The 21,081-nt window shown below is 31.3% G+C and overlaps 2 protein-coding genes across 3 annotated transcripts; both read left to right on the top strand.

Annotated features, from left to right (window-relative positions):
* The first annotated feature begins 97 nt into the window (after positions 1-97).
* On the top strand, positions 98-3,706 carry LOC102617493 (protein root UVB sensitive 2, chloroplastic). 2 transcript variants are annotated; one of them, XM_052438557.1, is made up of 11 exons: positions 178-204; positions 303-434; positions 518-606; positions 689-773; positions 891-950; positions 1,061-1,154; positions 1,247-1,344; positions 1,615-1,794; positions 2,579-2,701; positions 2,784-3,245; positions 3,382-3,706. In XM_052438557.1, exons 1-10 carry the CDS (start codon positions 193-195, stop codon positions 3,207-3,209), a joined length of 1,299 nt encoding a protein of 432 aa, XP_052294517.1. In that variant the 5' UTR covers positions 178-192; the 3' UTR covers positions 3,210-3,245; positions 3,382-3,706. The 2 variants fall into 2 exon arrangements, with proteins under 2 accessions (XP_015386341.2, XP_052294517.1); XM_015530855.3 differs by having other exon boundaries at positions 98-204; positions 2,784-3,706.
* A 12,883-nt stretch (positions 3,707-16,589) lies between these two features.
* On the top strand, positions 16,590-18,443 carry LOC102616893 (transcription factor MYB13). The gene is made up of 3 exons (XM_006479482.3): positions 16,590-16,820; positions 16,919-17,048; positions 17,876-18,443. Exons 1-3 carry the CDS (start codon positions 16,688-16,690, stop codon positions 18,414-18,416), a joined length of 804 nt encoding a protein of 267 aa, XP_006479545.2. The 5' UTR covers positions 16,590-16,687; the 3' UTR covers positions 18,417-18,443.
* The last annotated feature ends 2,638 nt before the right edge of the window (positions 18,444-21,081 follow it).

Genomic DNA, 21,081 nt, shown 5'->3' with positions numbered 1-21,081 from the left:
TTTTTTAAAAAATAAAAATCAAACTGAATTAAAAAAAATTATCGGTTCGGTTCGATTTTTTTAACACTACAATTTTTTTACCCACCCCTAATCGTAGCGTTCAAATATCAAAACCTCTTATTAATTCCGAAAACTCCACCTGGGACATTGTCGGTTTTTCTTGTCTCTTTTCCCTCCCTCGATCGATGCTCCATGAACTTACTGGTATTTGCTTGTTTATTTTCTCACGCTCAAAATAAAAAATTAAAAAATATCCATAATTGAAAATAAATAAATAATTTCATTTTTGCTTGTCTTTACAGGAAAAAATTAAGAAGCAGAAGAAGAAAGAACCAGACAAAAGCATGTCAGTACAAGAAATCCCTATCTACTGGTTCGAGACCTCCGATTCCGTGACTCGCCACTACCAGTTTCAACCCGACGGTCACCTCTCCGTCAGTTTCCCTTCTCAATTTTCACTACTCATTCTGTATTTACAAGTTTCCATTTTTTATTCAAAAGATTTTTTTTTTGGCAGGTGAAAGTAGTTGACGACTCAAGACCAGTGTACCATAGAGTAGTTGATTCATTTCTCAATAAGTTCTTCCCCTCCGGATATCCGTTCAGGTAACTTATTGATTTATTATTGTTGGAATGTGGAGATTGGTTTCGCTTATAAGGTGGGTGTTTATTTTTCTATAATTTGCAGTGTTAATGAGGGTTATCTTAGATATACGCAATTTCGAGCGCTGCAACACTTTACTAGTGCAGCATTATCTGTGTTGTCGACTCAGGTCTCTGTCTGATACCCACAATGGATTATCCTAATATCCTTGTTTGCTGTGATATATATCTTCATTTTCTAACTGTGATATGGGGGCTGTTTCTTTATATTCTCACTGTGTTTGCAGTCTCTGCTATTTGCTGCAGGCTTGCGACCTACCCCTGCACAGGCTACTGTTGTCAGCTGGGTAAGTTTTCCCCTTTTCGTTTACTAAAGGTGTCCAGTGATAATTGCGTTTTTGCTGATATATATATATATTTTTTTGGTTTAATCTTTTGGGGTGTTGTTGGCGAGCAGATATTAAAGGATGGCATGCAGCATGTAGGGAAGCTCATATGCAGTAATCTGGGAGCTAGAATGGATTCTGAGCCAAAACGTTGGAGAATTTTGGGTTTGTATGTTTAATTTTATGTGTGTGGATTGGCCTAGTGTTAGCTCTGACTCAAATAAGCTGTCTAACTAGAAATGCCCTCCACCTTGCAGCTGATGCCCTCTATGACTTGGGCACTGGCTTGGAAGTTCTTTCTCCTTTATGTCCACAACTTTTTCTTGAAATGGCAGGACTTGGCAATTTTGCAAAGGTACACTCACTTACCTCATTATTTTGGTTTTCTCTAAACCTGCATCTATTCTTTTTCACTCCAAAAGTTTTGATTCTTTGTCGCTTGATTTTTGTGTTTAGCACCATCAGAATAAAAATGAGATGGGGAGCTACAAGGAAACTTGTTTTCATTCTGTTGCTTCTGTGCTCATTTTCAAGCCCATAACTACTTAATTTTGATATTCTCATCATCCAGTTCTGACATCCTTACGCCTGTGTTGAAATTTACTTTATTTTCTCAATGTAATAGGGAATAGCAGTGGTTGCAGCAAGAGCAACCAGATTACCTATCTATTCTTCTTTTGCTAAAGAAGGGAATCTTAGTGACCTATTTGCTAAAGGGGAAGCCATTTCAACTCTGTTCAATGTTGTCGGCCTTGGAGCAGGGATTCAGTTAGCATCTACAGTTTGTTCATCAATGCAGGGAAAGGTATTTAATTTGCTTATAAGCATCTGATTTCAAGCATGCAGTTGTTTCAATGATAGCTGGTTCTCACAGTTGTGTGATTTTGTTTTGAATTAAAAAAAAAAGAAAAAAGAAAAATCATGAATTGTGATATAGCTGATAATAGCAGCAATAATGATAAATACATTGTCTAGGTAGCGCAATTTGCTTGAGTTTCTTGATTTATTGTATCATACTATCCATTCATTACTGTAGCATTCAGATGAATATCAAGGCACCAGTGATGTCCTATTGATTTTCTGAAGATTGGTGCTTTAAAGCTCTTCTTTAGTTGGCTGGGGTAAATCTCTTTTATAACAACTTGTTTTTCCCTTCTCTGAAAGTCTTTAAAATTATTTTCTCTCTTAGGATCATTATTTACAGGGTTTTTGTTCTCGGGTGTACTCTGAGTGAGAGAGATGATGGTTAGAAGCCCCATTCAGTGAATTATTGTGTTGAGTCAGATACTTCTTTAAAACACTTTGCGTTAGCTAAAGTATAGCACGGAAATAAAGTTATCTGCCCTCCACGGCTGAAATTTGTTATGAAAACTTCATTACAGTATACATTCGAATGCTTGATTCAGGAGTTCTGGACAAGTGTAATTAATTGTCAGAAATCATGGAGCATTGAACATTAGCTTCTGAAATCAAACTCTTTTAGGCTGATATAAAGCCTATCATTGATCATATAAGTTTCCGATAAACCTGCAACAAGAACTCTTCTTAACAATTAAAGAAAGTTATAAACTTATGGATATTTTTTGCAGATGATCGTTGGTCCTCTTCTTTCTGTCATACACGTTTATAGCGTAATAGAAGAAATGCGAGCTGCTCCTGTCAATACATTAAATCCACAAAGGACTGCAATGATCGTAGCTGATTTTGTAAAGGTATGTTTGTATCTTTGATTCAATATGTTCATAGGTGTTTAGTTTTTCATTTCTCTAATTTCTTGGTTGGAACCTAATTCAGACTGGTAGAATATCAAGCCCTGCTGACTTAAGGTATCGAGAAGATCTTCTCTTTCCTGGGCGACTTATAGAAGATGCTGGCAATGTAAAGGTGGGAAGAGATCCGCACAAGGTTGTCAAGCCTTCAAAATTTCACGAATTGAAAGAATTATTTGCTGAGGAAAAGTTTATTTTGTGTCTTGGAAGTAGATGGACAGACATGGTATTAGAGCAGAATGCTTCAGGTGAAGATGCATTGAGGGGTTGGCTAGTTGCGGCTTATGCTGCAAGCATGGCGAAGTCTTTCCATGATCCAAGTCTTACCGTCTTGCAAGATGCCTATGATAAGATGAATGACGTGTTCACTCCACTTTTGTCTGAGCTGCAGGCCAAAGGGTGGCATACTGATCGTTTTCTTGATGGAACGGGAACCCGTTTTGCATGGTAGTGTCTGTGGTTTCAGATAATACATTTCATCTTGAAGGTACAGAGATTCTCTGCTGAAACCTAAGTAGAACAAAATGTGATAGATGGCTTTTGCCTTCTAGAAATTAGGGGAGGTTGTTGCTGCAATGGATATGCAAAGATTTTTGTCCTCCATTGTTTTATTTGCTGTTTAGGACTGATACTATCTGGATTATTCAAAGTCTTATGGTTAATCAATAGTCAAGAGCCTGAAGTTGGTGCTTACAGAAGAAAGCCCTCATTGAAGTTGTTTACACACGAAAAATGTACCTATTTGATAAAAAGAGTCTGTGAAAAAACACATTAATTAGTTAGCTCGTGAGTTAGTTTCATTTATACCCTTTTAATCCTCCGAGACACAGGAATTGTATTGAGTTAGTTTCGTTTATGCCTTTTCAGTAGCAAATGAAATGTGGAAAATATATTATGTATTTGTTCTGGGCGCTTTCTTATCCATTAGATGGGACAGTTAAGGATTAAGCTTTTGTTCATCTACTTTGTTTGTTTCACTTTATATGGATGAGCATGACATTAGTCGACTTTTCGAAAATTGTTTTATGTAATACTAACTTGTAGATAGGTTTGCAGAACACTTCACAACACAATTACATCAATTAAACTTTTAACCTGATTGCAGTCTGCCATCATTTGCTACTCTAATTCAGATGCAAATATTGGGACCCCTTGCAATGCTCTTAATTTTCCTGTCTCTTCTATTACTTTAAAGTGATTTTTACCAGTTTAACAAAAAAGTAGCACCAAAGTCAATCAATGATGATGTCGGTTTCTTTTTTTTATTTTTAATTTTTCTCCCTTGAGGTTGAAGATAAAGCTCATAAAAACTGCCGGTGCATGAAGCTCTAAAATCGGGAAGCAAGTGGGGAGAAAAGAAAGGTGAAAAAGAAAGGCTATAAAATTCAGTTCATATTGCAAGAAAATTGAAAATGAAAAGTGCTTTCGAACAGCCGTGCTTCTTTGTTGTTGGAGACGTAACAAACAAAACAGAAAAGAAAGACTGATGTATTATATGGATGGGTAAATGTTAATTCAAACCCAGGAAAAAGTCAAATGCAAGTGATTGACTATTGATAGATATGTCTACTGACTGATTGGCTCGTCTTGCTAGTTGCTACGTATCTATTTGCCTCATTTTGCATTTTTTTGACTTGCCTACGTTTGGAACATGTCGATAATAAATTAAACATTCAATTGCAGGTTGCTGTCAAAAATCAGTTCAGCCACGATTCTAACATGATAATTCTCATTGTTTATTTAATTTCTTATAAACTTGGTGGTGCTAACGTTATTTTGCTTTTACAGTTTATCTTTTCCCCAACGTCAAATGGTACGCGCTATTGGTCTCTTTCAGAGCTGCCTTTTAACTCTCCCACTTGATGCTATAAATGGGGTTTAGCTTTAGCTGAGCAGCCAGTGTCAAAAAAAGCCACCATGCGTGAATCCTCTCAATTCTCAAACTCATAGGTAAAGCATACTCTTATTATTTTACTGCACCAAACCTAACGAAGAGAATGATTACCATGAAGTTTATTTGGTACAACGCGTCTCCTGCTCCGAACTTTCAACTTTCAAAACTTTTGTTCTCCCCCCCTCTGGCCTCTCAAATTTTCGTTCATGACTCCCAACTCATGATATATTACATACAATATTGTAGAATTTGAGATGTCAATAAAGAAAATTTAGGGTATATAACAAAAAATAGAAAGTTTTAGGGGTCGTATTATAGATATTAATTATTCTCTAACGAGGGCATCCTTATTTTATTAAAATGATTGATGCTACTAACGGATAAAAAAACACATATTTTAATATACTAACAAACTAAAAAATAAACCTAATTTCTAAAATATTTCCTAATATATTATATATCAAACCATCTTAATTTCAAGATGTTTTGAATTTTGCAGCAACTTTGTCAACATTTTGGAGCACTCGTGACATGACGCTGCTTTTGCATGAATTGCTAACTCAAAATATCTCTTAATCGCTGACTTAATCCTCTCTTGATTGAATTTATACGATTTTTTTTCATTATATGTTAAAATAAACGAGTAGTAGAGAATCGTCTTCATTTCTTGCACGCTTGACTAGAGATTTTATATACAGCAAATCACCATTCAACGTATTGATGATTTTGAATGACGAAACTTATGCAAACGAAGAAAATATGGGCTCAAAAACTATTATAAATGGTCAGCTGTCACGTCTTTGATTAGAGCTCAGTGGCCAGCCATCGTTTTATGGCAAAATTTAAAAAAATAAAAAATAAAAAACTTAGAAATTACATGATACTGAAATTCAAAGACAGAGAAATGTGGAGTATGTGCTCATACATGTTGACTTGCCTAACCCTAGTGACATTGTAACTTCAAAAGCAGTACTACTCTCTTTCTGTAAGTTTAAGTGCTTGTTTTAATCATTCACATTACTACTATCAAAGCACTAATCCATGGACTTCATTGGCTTAACCATTGACTTTGATCCAAATATGTATCTCATCTAATTCAAATAACTACAGTAATGTTACTCCAAAACAAAGACAACTAAAATTTGACATTGAGATTATCTATATATATATATATAAACTATCCAACTGTTAAAGTTACAGGGTCTGAATCTTAAAAAAGAAAAAGTTAATTTGTTAGAAAGTAATCGAGAAATTGATTCGTTATCATTTTAAAATGTGATAAAAATAACTTTTGAATTTAGACAAACCGTCATGTTATTCCACAACCAATTATAATAAAAATAATTTGTATAAGATTTTGTTGTCACGTTAAGTAAGGAATTATGTTATATCTAAAACTTCTTATACAAACTGATGTGGTATTAAGAAATTGGTTGGATAATAATATAAAATAATAAAAATAAATCAATGGGCTATATGATGTATTCACTCAACCACTCATATGTGATGTCATCTTTGTTTGTATAAAATAATTTGTAAAAAAAGGTGTATGGCTATATAATTGCAGTAATATACTCATTAGCAAATCAATGAAAATTTTGAAGTAAGACAAAAGGCCAGTTTAAAATTACTTTTGAGAGTTTCAAAAGTGATTTTGAAAAATTAGAAGTTAATTTTGGTATTTGATAAATTTTAAAAAAAATCACCCATCCTACAACAAATTTTGAAAAATAACAAAAAGGGGTAACTTTTCAATACCTTATTTTGAAAATCAGTTTTATAATTAATATATTTTCATATATATCCTCACATATATTATAAAAATATAAAATTATCCTTATTCAATTTGGAAATAAAATTATTAAATTTAAAGAGATTATTATTATTACAAATTATATTGAAATAACAAAATAAAAAATAAAATTAACAAAAGAAAGTTTTATTTTATTTATTAATTATTATATATACCCAATAATAAATATTATATATACATGTTTATTAATGTCTATGTTAGTCATTTGCATTCTTACAGTGATTCAACAATAAAATTTGTTAAAAACAAACGACTGATTTTAAAACTCACAATACTTTTAGAAATAAACTTACTAAATATTAATTAATTCTCTTCACATCTGATTATTTTCACAGTTCAGTTAACAACAATTATTTTAAAATTTACAATATTTCCCAACCGACCCTAACATGCCTCCATGTCATGGCTAAGATCTTACTTAGTATTGAGGTACTCTGTTACCTTTTTTTTTTTAAATGACATACTCTGTTACTTACAAGCTCATCTATCAAATTCTTGTACGCCACACATGAACATTGATTTTAAAATTAATTAATCCTAGTTTTCAACTCCTCTTATCTAGCCAAAGTTGAAAATGTGCTAACCCTGATAATCAATTAAGAATATTTTGTAAAATATGGTTAGCTCATGACATTTTCTTTTTAAAATCTAAATAAAATTAAGTAATAATAGATATCTTAATTTTTTTATTATCTCAAATTACATATGTCATTTATTGATTGGTTGATAATTCTTTACAAGATCAAAGTGAATTAATTATATTATCCTTACTAATCAATTGATGAACGCTTCATCATTTGAAATAATTTTTTTAGATAAATAAATTGGGATACGTAGCACTTACATATAATTTAAATGTTTATTCTAAATTTTATGATCACATGATGCTCGTGAAAATGGAAAATTATTAAGTGACATCAGGCATGCTATCAGCAATTAATTTGTATAAAGTTTACTTTGAAAAAGATATTGATACATATATGTCCATTATATAATTCAAAGTGGGATCAGTTAATCATGTGATACAGCGACAAGAAATCAATTGAAAATGTTTGATTAATTAAGTAGGTATTTGACGATATTAAAATAGTTTGAAACGATTCGATAATGTCTTGACTTTTGACGTTTAATATTGGATTAATATTGTTCATTTTCTTAATCTTTATCATTCAAAATATACTTTTTAATAGACTTCAAATTTGTTTGACGTTTTAGACTTACAATTTAAATCATTAGACTCTAAATTTATACCGATGATTATGCAGCGTGGTTTTAAAGTAGTTTTTCTTAGTTGACAACATAAATTTAGGGATAATAATGGGCACCACCCGCAACGGGTCTGTCATTAACAAACTCATACCCACACAAAATTTAAATTATCAAACACATCCGCAAGTTGCTACAAGTTTTAATTTTTTTTTTTTAAGAAAATCCACCTATTGTGGATTTTGACAATTACCAAATCCGTAGGATATCCAATAAATTTTTTGTACATTTCCACATTTAAAATCACAAATGTTCAGTATATAAATTTATAATAATAACCTAAAATTCCACATAACATACTCAATTCTAAATTTAACCAATATAAATAGAAAATTAAAATTTCAACATCAATCGAATATAAATTCTTGAATTTAAGTATAAAATATACAAATCCATAAAAAAAAGCCACAAACTCGTATCTAAAAATAACAATTATCATTTCATATTATCATTTAACATAAGCTTTAAGAGAAGATCTTCATTTTGTTCACCACCATTAGCACCCATCCAACATAATTCCTACAATAATAAATAAAATTAATATTTTCTAAAGAATAATACTTTTTCAATACTAATATGAAGAAAAAAAATTATAATAATGAAACAATCCATGCATTAAATTAAAGAAGGGAAATTATCATTGCACCATATCTGCATTACCTTATGTTCATCCAACCACTACAAAATTCTAATATGTTCTTTACACCATTTTTTTTTTAAATTTGTATCAATTAGCCACTTTACACTAACATTATTAAATAATTTAAGCGAAAAGATAATTTTACCCCTAAATAAATTAAAAGACTATTTTATCTTATAAAAATTTTGAAAAATAAAAAAATTATAATTATAAAAATACCCCTAATTTTAATAAAAATAAATCCTAAAATTAAAATTTTTATTTTAAATAAAAATTATTTCTATAAAAAATAATTGCAAAATTTTTTAATATAATAAAAATCCTCTAAATTATTAAAAATTTGGATTTATTTTTTAATAAATAAATTCAGTTATTTTTAATTAAAAATTTTGTGAAATTATATTTTTTAAATAAATAAATTCAGTTATTTTTAATTAAAAATTTCAAAATTAAAATTTCTAATAAAAATAGTTATTAAAAATTTTCAAAATCTAAATTTAATAAAAATCATTTGAGCACCTCTATTTGGGATTTTTTTAATTAAAATTGGGGGTATTTTTATAATTATAATTTTTTATTTTTCAAAACTTTTATAAGATAAAATAGTCTTTTAATTTATTTAGGGGTAAAATTATCATTTCATTTAAATTATTTAACGATGTTAGTGTAAAAGTGGCTAATTGATACAAACTTAAAAAAAAATGGTGGTGCAGAGAACATGCTAAAATTTTGTAGTGGTTGGATGAATATAAGAGAAAATAAAAGTGGTGTAATGATAATTTCACATTAAAGAATAATAGTTCATACAAAATTATAATAAGTATATAATAATTTATACATTAAGTTAAAGCATATTAGGACTTAGGCACGTTGCAACTTGCACACATGTTTGCACTTTGCATTATTTACTTTATATATTTTTAAATTTTAATATATTTTTAATTAAAATTAAATTAAAGATATTAAAAAAAAAGTAGCGAGTTGGTGGATATTTGTATATTTGGCTAATACCAAATTCACCCGCAACCTAATGTGGGTTTTAATTTATAATACCAAACCTGCCCGCAACGTACAAAATTACTTGAGGCAGGCATGTTTTGGCGGGTGGGTTTGGACGGGTTTACGGGCACTATTGTCATTCCTACATGAATTAGAATCTCAAGAAAAATAAGGAGTTAAAAATTGATTTTTAAAATGATAGAAAGTATTAATTCCTTTCTCTTGTAAATTTGTTGCTCTACAATAAAAGAAAATTAAACTGTGCTTATTTTTTTAGGTTGTGCTAACGAAATTTGAGTGACAAATATCTTCTCCTTTTTTTTTATTTTTTCTCCTAACTTCTTTTAGTTTAATGAATAATCAATATTGAGTTTTAAATTTTAATTTTGGCAATCAAATCATTATTTTATTTTATATACAATTAAATGCACTTTTTTTTTAGAATTTAAAAGATTAAGAGAGGCAACTATAGGGGAAAAAAAAGAAGAGGGGGGGGGGGGGGGTTAAAAGAGGACCTTTACTTGAAAATTAAACAATGTTAAGAATTTTCTTACAATCTAATGATCTTTAACCAACTAAACTTTGAATGAAGCACGATATTTGCATTCATTTAATTAGCTCCGTCATTTTGATTTGAGCCATCACATAAACACTCCATAAATTAAAATCCAAAAAACATCTCCACTTCATATTTGTATTAATTAATAATTAATCAATTAATCGTACATGATTAATGATTCCTGGCTCCTATATTATTGACAGTTGTTCATTTCCCTTTTCTTGGTCACTCTTCATTTTCAGCACAAACCATGCGCAATATCCATCAAAATATTTCGGATTCAAAAGTTTATTAATTCTTAATTAAAGGGAAAAGTACGTATCTTAGCATAAGATCCACGCTTTATCATGCGCAAAAAGTTTTGGTCGCCCTAATTTAATCGTACTTTTAACAAAAATACAAAAAAAAATCATAAATTAAACGTCAAATTTAATGATATAAAGTGAAATTCGTGACAAGCAAAAAGATTTTTTAAGTTAAAAGAAAAAAAAAACTAATAAAGAACAATGGGAGCCATATCTAGTGTAGTGTCGGTAAAGGCCACGAATTGATGGTAGATTCACTAATTTATTTTTATTTTTTGAATTTTTTTTTTTAATTGCTGAAGGACGTATTAAAAACTGCTTTTGATTGTACATGGGGCCAAAGCACTTTTGCAAAAAGCTCAAAATTTAAAAAGCAAAGCATAATCACAATTATTAGCATAAGCCAGAAAGAGTCAAACGACGGCTGGATGGAGCTGCGAGGTCTTAATAAGTAGGCCGTGGCTCAGTTCATACGAGTAAATTAAAGGTACCAAATTGACCAGATTACAAAAATCTATTAAAATAATAATAGAAATTATAAAGTAAGACATTAAACAGTTGCCTCTGCCTTAGGATTAATTCAAGTCAAATTTTGCTCTAAAATTCTCCACAATATGTAATTAGACTTAAATAATCAAAATTCAACTTATTAGAAACTCACATTCAAATAATTATTTTGCTGGCGAATTTACTAATAGAAAAAGGGGGCAACGGTTAGATTTTTCATCTTTGAAACACTGACCGGTATTGAAACAATCTTTGAAATGCTGGCAGTGTTTCTCTTTTTTAATAATAATAAATTGGGACTAATTGAATTCATAGGTTGCTGAAAGCCCTCAATCATCTCATCTCTATCAATTGCATCATGCGAAAGGAGACCAAATCCTCTCCCGATCCAAAATTTTGCACAAAATGCAGTCAATTATGTGTGGCTATTCAATAAAAACGGTAAAAATACATAAATCTTATTAGTAATACGTTATTATAAATACACATGTCACATAAAATTTTAAGAGCTTAAAGAACTCAATTTAGAAAAAAAAAATACTAACATAAGAAATAAATAGAATAGAAGAAGAAGAGATCAGTTAATTGAAACATCCTCTTCCTCTTATTGAAAGCACAAATGAATTCATAATATATATCACTACAACAAAAAGAACTTTCAACGGCTTTGTATATGTGTGCCGTTAAAAGGTTATGATGGTATAAATTGATATGTTGTTGATTCATAAGGTGTGGAAAGCAAAAGTAAATGACGGCATAAATTATAGGCCGTTAATTATCATTTAGACAGCAATATGCTGTAAGTATTAAAGACGACATTTGTTTTTTGCCATTGAATGATTGAGATAATTATGTAATAATATTAGTTCATGGTAGAGGAAAATTGCCACTAATTATTTTATTTAATTTTTTACTAAAAAATCTTAATTCCTTTTATACATCATAAAATAAAAATTAATAATGATTACATCAAACTGAAAATTACGCATTTACGCTTTAGCAATTAGCAAATTGTCAAATAGACAACTAACAAATGAATTCAATAGAGTTGACAGAACATAAAATATAAAAGTTGGACAGAAATGTTACAAAAAGTTAAGAGAAAAACAGTTCTTTTCCCTCCTTGAATAAAAATTTCGATATAAATTGACAACATATACCAAGTAGCAAAGCAAAACAATTAAAGATTAAAAAATACCAAGTAGCCACCATCAATTCAAGAGCCAGCTCTTACAAAACAAAACAAAGTGAAATCAATGTAAGATTAATTTTTTAATATGAAAACTAATGTAAGATTAACAATAAAAAATAATTTCCAACTAACAAGTTAAATAAAATAAGTTGATTAACGATCAACAGATTCAAACTGAAGTAATACCCACATAGGTCTCATCTAATATAATTGACAGAACCAAATTTTATACCTCCCTTGAATATCTAAATAAAAAGAAGAAAGGTAAAAAAAAAAAAAAAAAAAACTGAATCCTTTACTTTCAACAAAACACACCCCAAGTAGATTGAAATTAACAAGCACACCAAACTCTAATTAAGTAGACTTCAATGACACAAACAACCTAAAAATAAAATAAACCATTAAAAGAATTAAACAATAGAAAGTATAATAAATCAAATCACATACTTGAACCACGTTGATTAAATCAGTACAAGGTATGTGATTATAAAAACTGAAGGAAGACAAAATTACCACAAGTAAATTAATGGAGCACAGCCAGAGAGAGAAGACGAGTCATAGGACGAGTGAGGAGATTGATTAGGATATAAAAATCTGCATAGTGGCAGCCCCTAATCCCTAACCATGAAGAAATCAATTAAGAGAAATCAAAAAATCATCTGCGCCATAAACAATTAATTTAACAGCATTTATTGTTTTTATACCGTTAAATATTGAGTTACCTCCTTATTTAACGGCAAGTAATAAAAGCCTGCCATTAATTAATATTTTCAATGGCATATAAATTATACCTGTCTTCTTTGCTATTTTTTAACGGCATTGATATTTTATGTGCCATAAAAGTTCCACCGTGAAAAGTCATTTTTGTTGTAATGTATGATAAAATTCAAGTGTTAATTTTCATTTTTATTGTTTGAATCATTTGCAAAAGATTGAAAAAGAGAGGGGAAAAAAAACGACACTTAAGTCCCTACTTTTCATATTACCGCATGGATCCCTAATTTTTTTTTAATTATCCATAATATATGATATATTTTAAAATCTTAATAATATATTATTATAAATACACATGTCACGTAAAATTTTAAGAGCATAAAGATCTCAATTTAGAAAACTTTAAAAATTTTAACATGTAAAATGCTCCTTTTTTTTTTTTGTTGATAAACACATTTCACTAGACCAATATGACGTTAGTTCTAATAATTTAAAAAAAAAAAATCAAGTAAAAAGTGTTTTTACATATTTAAAATCAGGGATCTAATGGGTAACTAAAACAATCCGAACCTAAGTAATAAAAATGAAAAATAATAGGACCTATATTTTCTTCTCCCAAAGATAAGTTCAGAAAAGATGTTACTGAGTAAAAGCCTTTCCTACAACCTATTTCCTTCATATAATATTTGATCATTTCCTGTAAGTTTAATGTCATATTACAAGAATTAATGTTGTCCACCGCGTACCTAGTCAAACTTGAAATTATATATTTACTTTAAATTGGAAATTGGACTACCCAAAAGGCTTTTGTTTTTCAGAGGAATTGACCTATTTGCGAGACAAAACAAACCGACTTTTTACCTAATGAATCAGTAATATCATAAGCACCGAACATTAATTTAGAACACGTAGCTAATCATACTTTAAGTAGACTTAATTTTCATAACACCACTTTCACATAAAGAGCGTATATTCGACGTATCTATACATATTCAACAAAATCATATCATATTTTATTGATGTACATATCCTAGCCAAGAGATGAGATCAAAGTCAATTAAAATTGGTCACATGAAGCTATATGCAAGTCACAATTGGTTTGTCATTTATTTAACATTTATGAGCTGACATTAAGTCAAACTGTGTTGTGAGTGAGAAATTTGCACTTTTCATCCCCTATCATTTTTTCAAATTAGATGTTAGCCAGCAATTTGCCAAGAGACTCTCTTTCGGCCTACCTTAGGGCACGCATGTATACAGACACAGTCCACTACAGCCTCTTTTTTTGACCCCTAGCATTCTTCAAATTATACACTACTAAATTCCGAATGCACCAAAAGAATTATGCAGCCGTCCCACCTCTAATGACGGAGTGCGACTGTATGTAAATGTTAATGTGTGCAAGAGTGTGCATGTTTATTTGTGAACATACAATTCCTTACAAGAAATAAATGGATAAACAATTAGCTTTATATTGGCAAGTAGAAATGCGGGCCGTCGAATGTTTTCAATTAACTTTATTTAGTTTGTCATTTGAGTTTGAATGCGTTGGAGAAACAACATATTGAACTTTTACTTTGATGCATAATTTTGAGTGAGACCTTCTGCGTGTAAGTGAAAGATCATGAGTAATTCAAATACTCCTTCAAGAAAATGTGGAGAAAATGTATTTATATACTCAAAATAATGATAGTGTGAAAAAAAAAAATTGACGCTCAAAGTTCACTCATTGACTGCATTGAATGAGAGCAGGAGTTAACAATTGTAATACTTAGTTAAATTAACAATTATTTATCTAATTACTTTCAGAATTTATTATTTGTTTGCTAATTAAATTCAGAATTTATTATGAAATTGTAACAATCAATTACATTCAGATTTTAATAAGAACTTAAATCCAGAATATAATACATGACTAAAAGGAATGGGTTAGCTGTTACAAGTGTGTTCAATGAAAAATTACAAATTTATGGACAAAAATGGCTCTCACATAATCCTATAAATTGATGCATTCATCTTCCTCATTTTCAGAGGTTAGATATGAGTGGAAAATGATAGTAATAGAAGTGAAAATAGATAGAGAATAAAGAATGGATAATCCTTAATTTTTCATTGTCATATACGCATTTTCATAAAGTTCAAACACGATGAAAATTCATTGTATGTAGCACGGTGGTGGCGATAGCTATTTGATATGATTATATGTTAGGAGACAGATACCGTATGAATCCTAAAGCATCATGGTAGGAGGCATACTTGACTTAAGAACACTTTGTGTAAGAGAGATTGTAACATTTTTCAAGTTTTTTGGTTTGATATTCTGGACGAAAACGGTTTGCCGTTTCTTGAGCAAACGACTAACCGTTTAAGTCCAGAGAACATGTTTGCTATTCTGGATAAAACGGCTCACCGTTATTGAGAAAACGGCTAACCGTTTATTTACAAAGAGCAATGTATTTGACATTCTGGAATAAAACGGCTCACTATTTATTGAGAAAACGGCTAACCGTTTATTTCCATAAAGGCGTCAATTGGAAAAACAGTTAGCAAGAATGAAAATTTCAATTGTCAATCGATGCAAATTCAAACCAAAAGAGTGTCTTCGAAGAAGTACCATTTCTAATGGTTGTATTCTTTAAAATAAACATCTTCTTCATTAAAGAAAGACCACAATAAGATTGATGATCAGATTTTTGCAGGTTTCATATATGTTCTGGAAATACAATCTTTTTACTAGAGATTGTATTCAGGATTTGATATATCTTGGGGGTAATTTGCCAAGAAAAACTCTATAGCAAACCAAGATTGGTGAGGGCAAATAAAACCTTAAAGGAAAGTGTGCAAACACGTCTCAAATCTTAAGAAACTTTCTTTGTTCTTTGCCTCCATATTCTTTTTATTCTCTAACACTTTGATGTCACATAGACCTAAGACTTTTTCCTTACATTTCTCCTTAATTTGATTATTATTTTGTAATAATTTTATATTTTATGTCAGTCAGATGCTTAACTGTTCTCACATGTTTTTTTAGTCACTTGATCTATAATTTGTATTTCAGAAACGTTAATCATATTATTATAATATTTTTCAACAAAATACTGAGGAAGATATTATATAAAAATTTGATTTGGACTTTGTCCATCCCTTTAAATATAGATAAAATTCGATCCATAGAAATTCGAGCTCTGTACTAAAGATACCGTTTAGCTCTTTTAAAACACCCTACATCGTTAGCTTAGGCCTCATCACTTGATGATACAATAATGAATCTTTTTCAGTTTGCTAGGATGGATCTACAATCTACTGTTCCAGTTTCCCAACTGATATGAACTTATTATTGTTATACTCGGATTTGAAACTTATGCTTCTTTTAAGGATTAAAAAATAAAAAAGCCATTTCATTTGATATAATTTGCAAAAGTTAATAGAATCCAACTTCTTTCATTTCAAGGGAAGAAGAGAAAAAAAAGGGAAAACAAAGCAGTACGTCTTTGAAGATATTAACTTAACCCGCAAAGAGTCCACTAATCTCAGTAGTCAGTCTTTGACCAAGTAAAATTCAACTAATTAAACGTATCTGTATTTTCCCAAAAAGAAAAAAAAAAGCAAATAAATAAATAAATAAATACGTGTATATGTTATTGTGTGTGTGCATGTGCATAAATGATTTCGATGTCACAATTACTTAAATCCAAATTGCATGATGCTGGCAGACTCTCATGTGTTTTAATCAACTCTCACGTGTTGATTGACCGGATATGGACAAATCACATCACTTCCCCTCAGGCCCTAGCAAGATGGGGTTAATTAACAATTAGTCATGTTTTTTCCCTTTGAAGGTTAATTATTAATAATAATATTATTTATTACCCAATTATTTTAATACTTTGAACTTTGTGTGCACCTCATTTTATATATATATATACACCTTGATGGCCTAGCTGAGCTCACATTGTATTCGTGCTTTGAGATCAAACAATTTGATCAGAGAGAATTAAAAAGATACATAGCAAAGTTAAATATACTGCGGTGGTCCAAAAATGGTGAGAGCTCCATGCTGCGAGAAGATGGGATTGAAGAAAGGTCCATGGACTCCTGAAGAAGATCAAATTTTAATCAATTACGTTAAACTTTATGGCCATGGCAACTGGCGGGCACTTCCCAAACAAGCAGGTAATGGTTCACTTAAAAATCTTGAAGAACCCTAATTTTATTTCATTTTCTGTGGTGTTGGTTTCAAATATTCACTTTCGCTCGATCTTTCTCCGCAGGTTTATTAAGATGTGGAAAGAGTTGCCGGCTCCGGTGGATAAATTACTTGCGGCCGGATATTAAACGGGGAAATTTCACCAGAGAAGAAGAGGACACTATCATCAACCTACATGAAATGCTCGGAAATAGGTACGTATATAACTTACTTGCTAATTAATTACTGCTTCCGATTTTCAATTTCTATTCTGTAATCAAGATATAGTAATTTTTCTGTAATAAGGTATGTAGCACAAATTCGACATATAGCTTCACAATTCGATCACTGAAAAAGAGTTTTTATATTAGGCTTTTAGAGGAAAATTACATTGGTCTAGCCAGCCGTATACTAGAGTTAGGCTGCTTTTAGTATAGACACGGCCGGAGCCCGGAAGTGCGGGAACTCTCCGGTTTCAACAAAATTCAGCAAAGATAAGGGACTTCACTGAAATTTTAGTCTAATTTCATGAATTTTACATTTGGGCCCCTCATATTATAGTTTTCATGTTTTGACCTCATATAAGATTGCAATTTATCCCTATCAACCCAATATTCTAGTGCCGTCACCAGCTCCCAGGTGAGAAAAATACTCCAGGAAACATAAGACCCCCCATTCAAATTAGTCTCTTTTCTTCGAAAATTTTGCATTTTAGCCCCTTAGCATTAGATCGTTTGTTATTCAATCCTCCTGGGGATTGTAGTTTCTTCGTCCTTACCGTGTAAGTTTCCCTTCTGGCCCCAGCTTGTGGGGTATTAACTTAAAACTGAAAAACTGAGAAGATTCCTTGACGTATCAGCAACATGGTGAGAATGATTTGTATATATATGTCTCGTTGTACATAGTAGTTATATAATATGGACAAGATTTGCACACTGAACGGTGCATAAAATCTTTTAATTCTGAAAGCAAACAACAAGATTTTGCCAGCAATTTAAAAATTGAGAATCTAACGTGATTGCATGTACATTTATTATTTCAGATGGTCAGCAATCGCAGCAAGACTACCGGGAAGAACGGACAACGAAATTAAAAATGTTTGGCACACCCACTTGAAAAAGCGTCTCAAGCAAAAGCAACAACAAGAGCCCGTGATTAATAATCATAGTAACGCTAATCATGTTACGGCGAGATCCGAGATCTGCAGCGGCGCCAGTACTCCCGATCGGCAAGACTCGACTACTACTTCAAGCGACATGTCGTCCGTCACCTCCTCCGCGGCTAATAACGCTTGCGTGAAAACAGAGCCGTCGTCGTCCGAAAACAATCACGACAGCTTGGTTGAAATAGATGAGAATTTTTGGACGGAAGTGTTGTCGGCTGAGAACTCGGGCATTAGTATTGAGGACAGCAATGATCGTTTTTCAGCGGTTGGAAGCGCCGACCCACTGTCTATAGTTGAATTTCAATCATCACTCGATGATTTTAGACCAGGTTCTACTTTGTGTGATAACACCGACTTTTGGTTCAATCTTTTCACCAAAGCTGGAGATTTCTCAGAAATGTTACCAGAAATTTTATGATTAAATTAACTAATTTTCACTTTCTTAGTTGGAACTCCTTAATTAATCCTTCCTTTTTGATGAGAAGTCCAGATTAGCTATCTGCCTCTTTCTCGACCAAATTTTTTTAATTCATACCAAAAAATCTTTCTTGTGTGGATGGTATTTTCATCTCATCCCTTCGTTATTGGAGTTGATCATTTAAGCATCCTCCTAACAGTTTAATGATTGGAAGTTTACAGGTTGGGTTATAATTATATCAAGGCACATCTCTACAATTTCTTTTACGCAACTACCGTAATGTAACTTGTAATTAAGGGCGAAGTTACGTACAGGCCTGAGCCCTGGGCCCCATGATGAAAAAAAAAATCATGAAATATATAAGAAAGGATTGAAATTTTCCGTATTCAATTTACAATTTACATTTGGTCTCCTTAGATTCCGGACCCATTTGTCCTTTTCCTGTATTATGATCTGCCGTTGGCCTCCTCAATTTTACATATTTTATGATATGGCTTACTTAAATTTATATTTTCGCCACTGTGGTCTCCACTGATCCCGAATTATGGATCCATTACTTCCTGTAATGTATAATTTAGAAAAGAACAGAAAGGGTAAATGCTTTTGACATTCTCACATTCTTAGTGGTTTGATTCCATGTTTCATCACGCTTTTGTATTCTGCAGAACACCTCAAGACCTCATTCTCGCTCAACCTTTTACACAACTTGATAGCTTTTGACTTTACAATCAAAAAATTAAAAACACAAAAATCAGCTTTGGATTCTGTTGATGATTTGGTTCAATAGAATATGTGTGCCACTTAAATTAGGAAAACCAAGACCAATAGCTAAGTTAGAGGGCAATTAATAAAATAGCACGTTTATGGCTGCGGCCTTCTCACTCCAAACAAAAAATAATAATAAAATAGCTAATCATACTCTTGATAATCTCGTTGTCTTTATTTTAATAGCATCCCTTCCTTCGATCGGCATCTTTGGAGAGTTGTAGTTTATTAATATCGAAGTTAAGAATATTGATAGTTAAATCCCTTAATTAAAACGAAAAAAAATAAATCTGGATCGTGACGACGTGACCCTGCAATGTGATCGAGATTGAATTATTAACACATAAACAGTTGTGGTTATTATTGCAGTGTCTGATTAGTAGGATGGCGGTGCGATGATTTGATGTTTCCAAAGTGTGATTGAAAAAGTTTCACGTGGGTGCATTCCATCTGTACATGGGGCGCGTCAAAAAATGTTTGCACGTTTTTAATTTGGCGACGAAATCAGCTTGCATGCTTCTTTTTCATAAAACATGATTTTTACACATCTCTTTCAGAAAGGACTTGGCATTGATTAGAGATATCCGCGCACTCAAATTTGTCTGGCAAAAGGCATTTATAAATTGGCAATTGGGTTCGGCTAAGTTGGACTATCTCCAACTTAGAGAAAACTAATGTCAGCCGTAGGATCTCTGTTTATTTTTGTCAACGGTTTAGATTGTTTAGACGGATACCTTTGGGGACCGGGTAAACTGGTTAAAAGATTAGTGCTGTTGACATACCTTTAACATTCTTAAGGAACCCCTTTTCTTGCCACACCCCCATAAAATTAAATTTACGATTAGAAACTAATTTAATTTTTATCTTAACCACGAGGTATTCTGGATAATGCCCCAATTGTGGAAGACACCTTTAAGCCCGTACCATAACCCAGATTAGAAGTCCCCGCTCGAACCGAGAGACATAAGTTCTCCCAACAAAGACGACTTCCTTACGACTCAAACTGGGGAACAAACTCAATCAAGCCACTTAAGGGGACTCCATTGTCAGTGTGCAGCCAACACTTTGTTGGTAATTTAAACCTCACTTTGATTTCGAAATGAGTAATGTTTTGCTTGCTTACTTTTGACACTCAATTGAGATACTCATTGACATGACATCTTATGTGTCAGACATTGAGTAAGTTGTAAAAATAATATGTTAATAATTAATAATAAAATCAATTAATACTATACATATGACACATAAGTGAGTATCCTAACTAAATATTCAAACTAAGCAAATATACCGATATTATTCCAACAACCCTACTTATTCTCTTCTAAACAAAAACCCTCTCTTTCCTTTCTTTTACGGCATCAATCTCTCTTTCTTTAATAGTAATTTAATTACAACAATAGTAACTTTAATTATAATTTTTTTAATTGTTTAGCTTAATGGCAATCTAATTCTCTCCTTATCCATGTGAGTGGATTTTGAAACAAATGCCTCTTATTTTCAACACAAGAGATTTTACATCCCAACTAGATGACACTCCTTTTTTTTAATTGTTTAGCCTAGTGGTAAACTAATTCCCTCATTACCCATGTAATGTGGAATCAAACACCAGACCTTTTGTTTTCCACATAGGAGAATTTACAATTCTCAACTAGATGGTATCTACAAATTACAATTTTAATTACAACAACAATTACAGTGACAATTACAAATGCACTAACAATTACAAAAATAATTAAAATTACAGCTATTGTAACTACAATTCCAATTACATTAAAAATTGTATTTGTAGTTATAATCACAATATAATTACAGATGCAGTTGTATATATAATATCATAACTATAATTAAAATTGTTATTATAATTACAATAAATGCAATCACTATTGTACAATAACGATAA

Source organism: Citrus sinensis, chromosome 3, assembly GCF_022201045.2.
Source record: "Citrus sinensis cultivar Valencia sweet orange chromosome 3, DVS_A1.0, whole genome shotgun sequence".
Taxonomy (NCBI): Eukaryota; Viridiplantae; Streptophyta; class Magnoliopsida; order Sapindales; family Rutaceae; genus Citrus; species Citrus sinensis.
Note: the sequence above shows the minus strand (reverse complement) of the source record. Positions and strands in the feature narration are given on the sequence as shown.

What these genes read in the sequence shown, in the direction of transcription:
- LOC102617493 (XM_015530855.3), top strand. An exon ending in AACCCGACGGTCACCTCTCC is followed by an intron (nt 435 to 517) that starts GTCAGTTTCCCT and finishes TTTTTTTGGCAG; the next exon opens with GTGAAAGTAGTTGACGACTC. An exon ending in AAAACGTTGGAGAATTTTGG is followed by an intron (nt 1,155 to 1,246) that starts GTTTGTATGTTT and finishes TCCACCTTGCAG; the next exon opens with CTGATGCCCTCTATGACTTG.
- LOC102616893 (XM_006479482.3), top strand. Translation starts at nt 16,688, where the DNA reads ATGGTGAGAGCTCCATGCTGCGAGAAGATGGGATTGAAGAAAGGTCCA. An exon ending in GGCACTTCCCAAACAAGCAG is followed by an intron (nt 16,821 to 16,918) that starts GTAATGGTTCAC and finishes CTTTCTCCGCAG; the next exon opens with GTTTATTAAGATGTGGAAAG. An exon ending in CATGAAATGCTCGGAAATAG is followed by an intron (nt 17,049 to 17,875) that starts GTACGTATATAA and finishes TTATTATTTCAG; the next exon opens with ATGGTCAGCAATCGCAGCAA.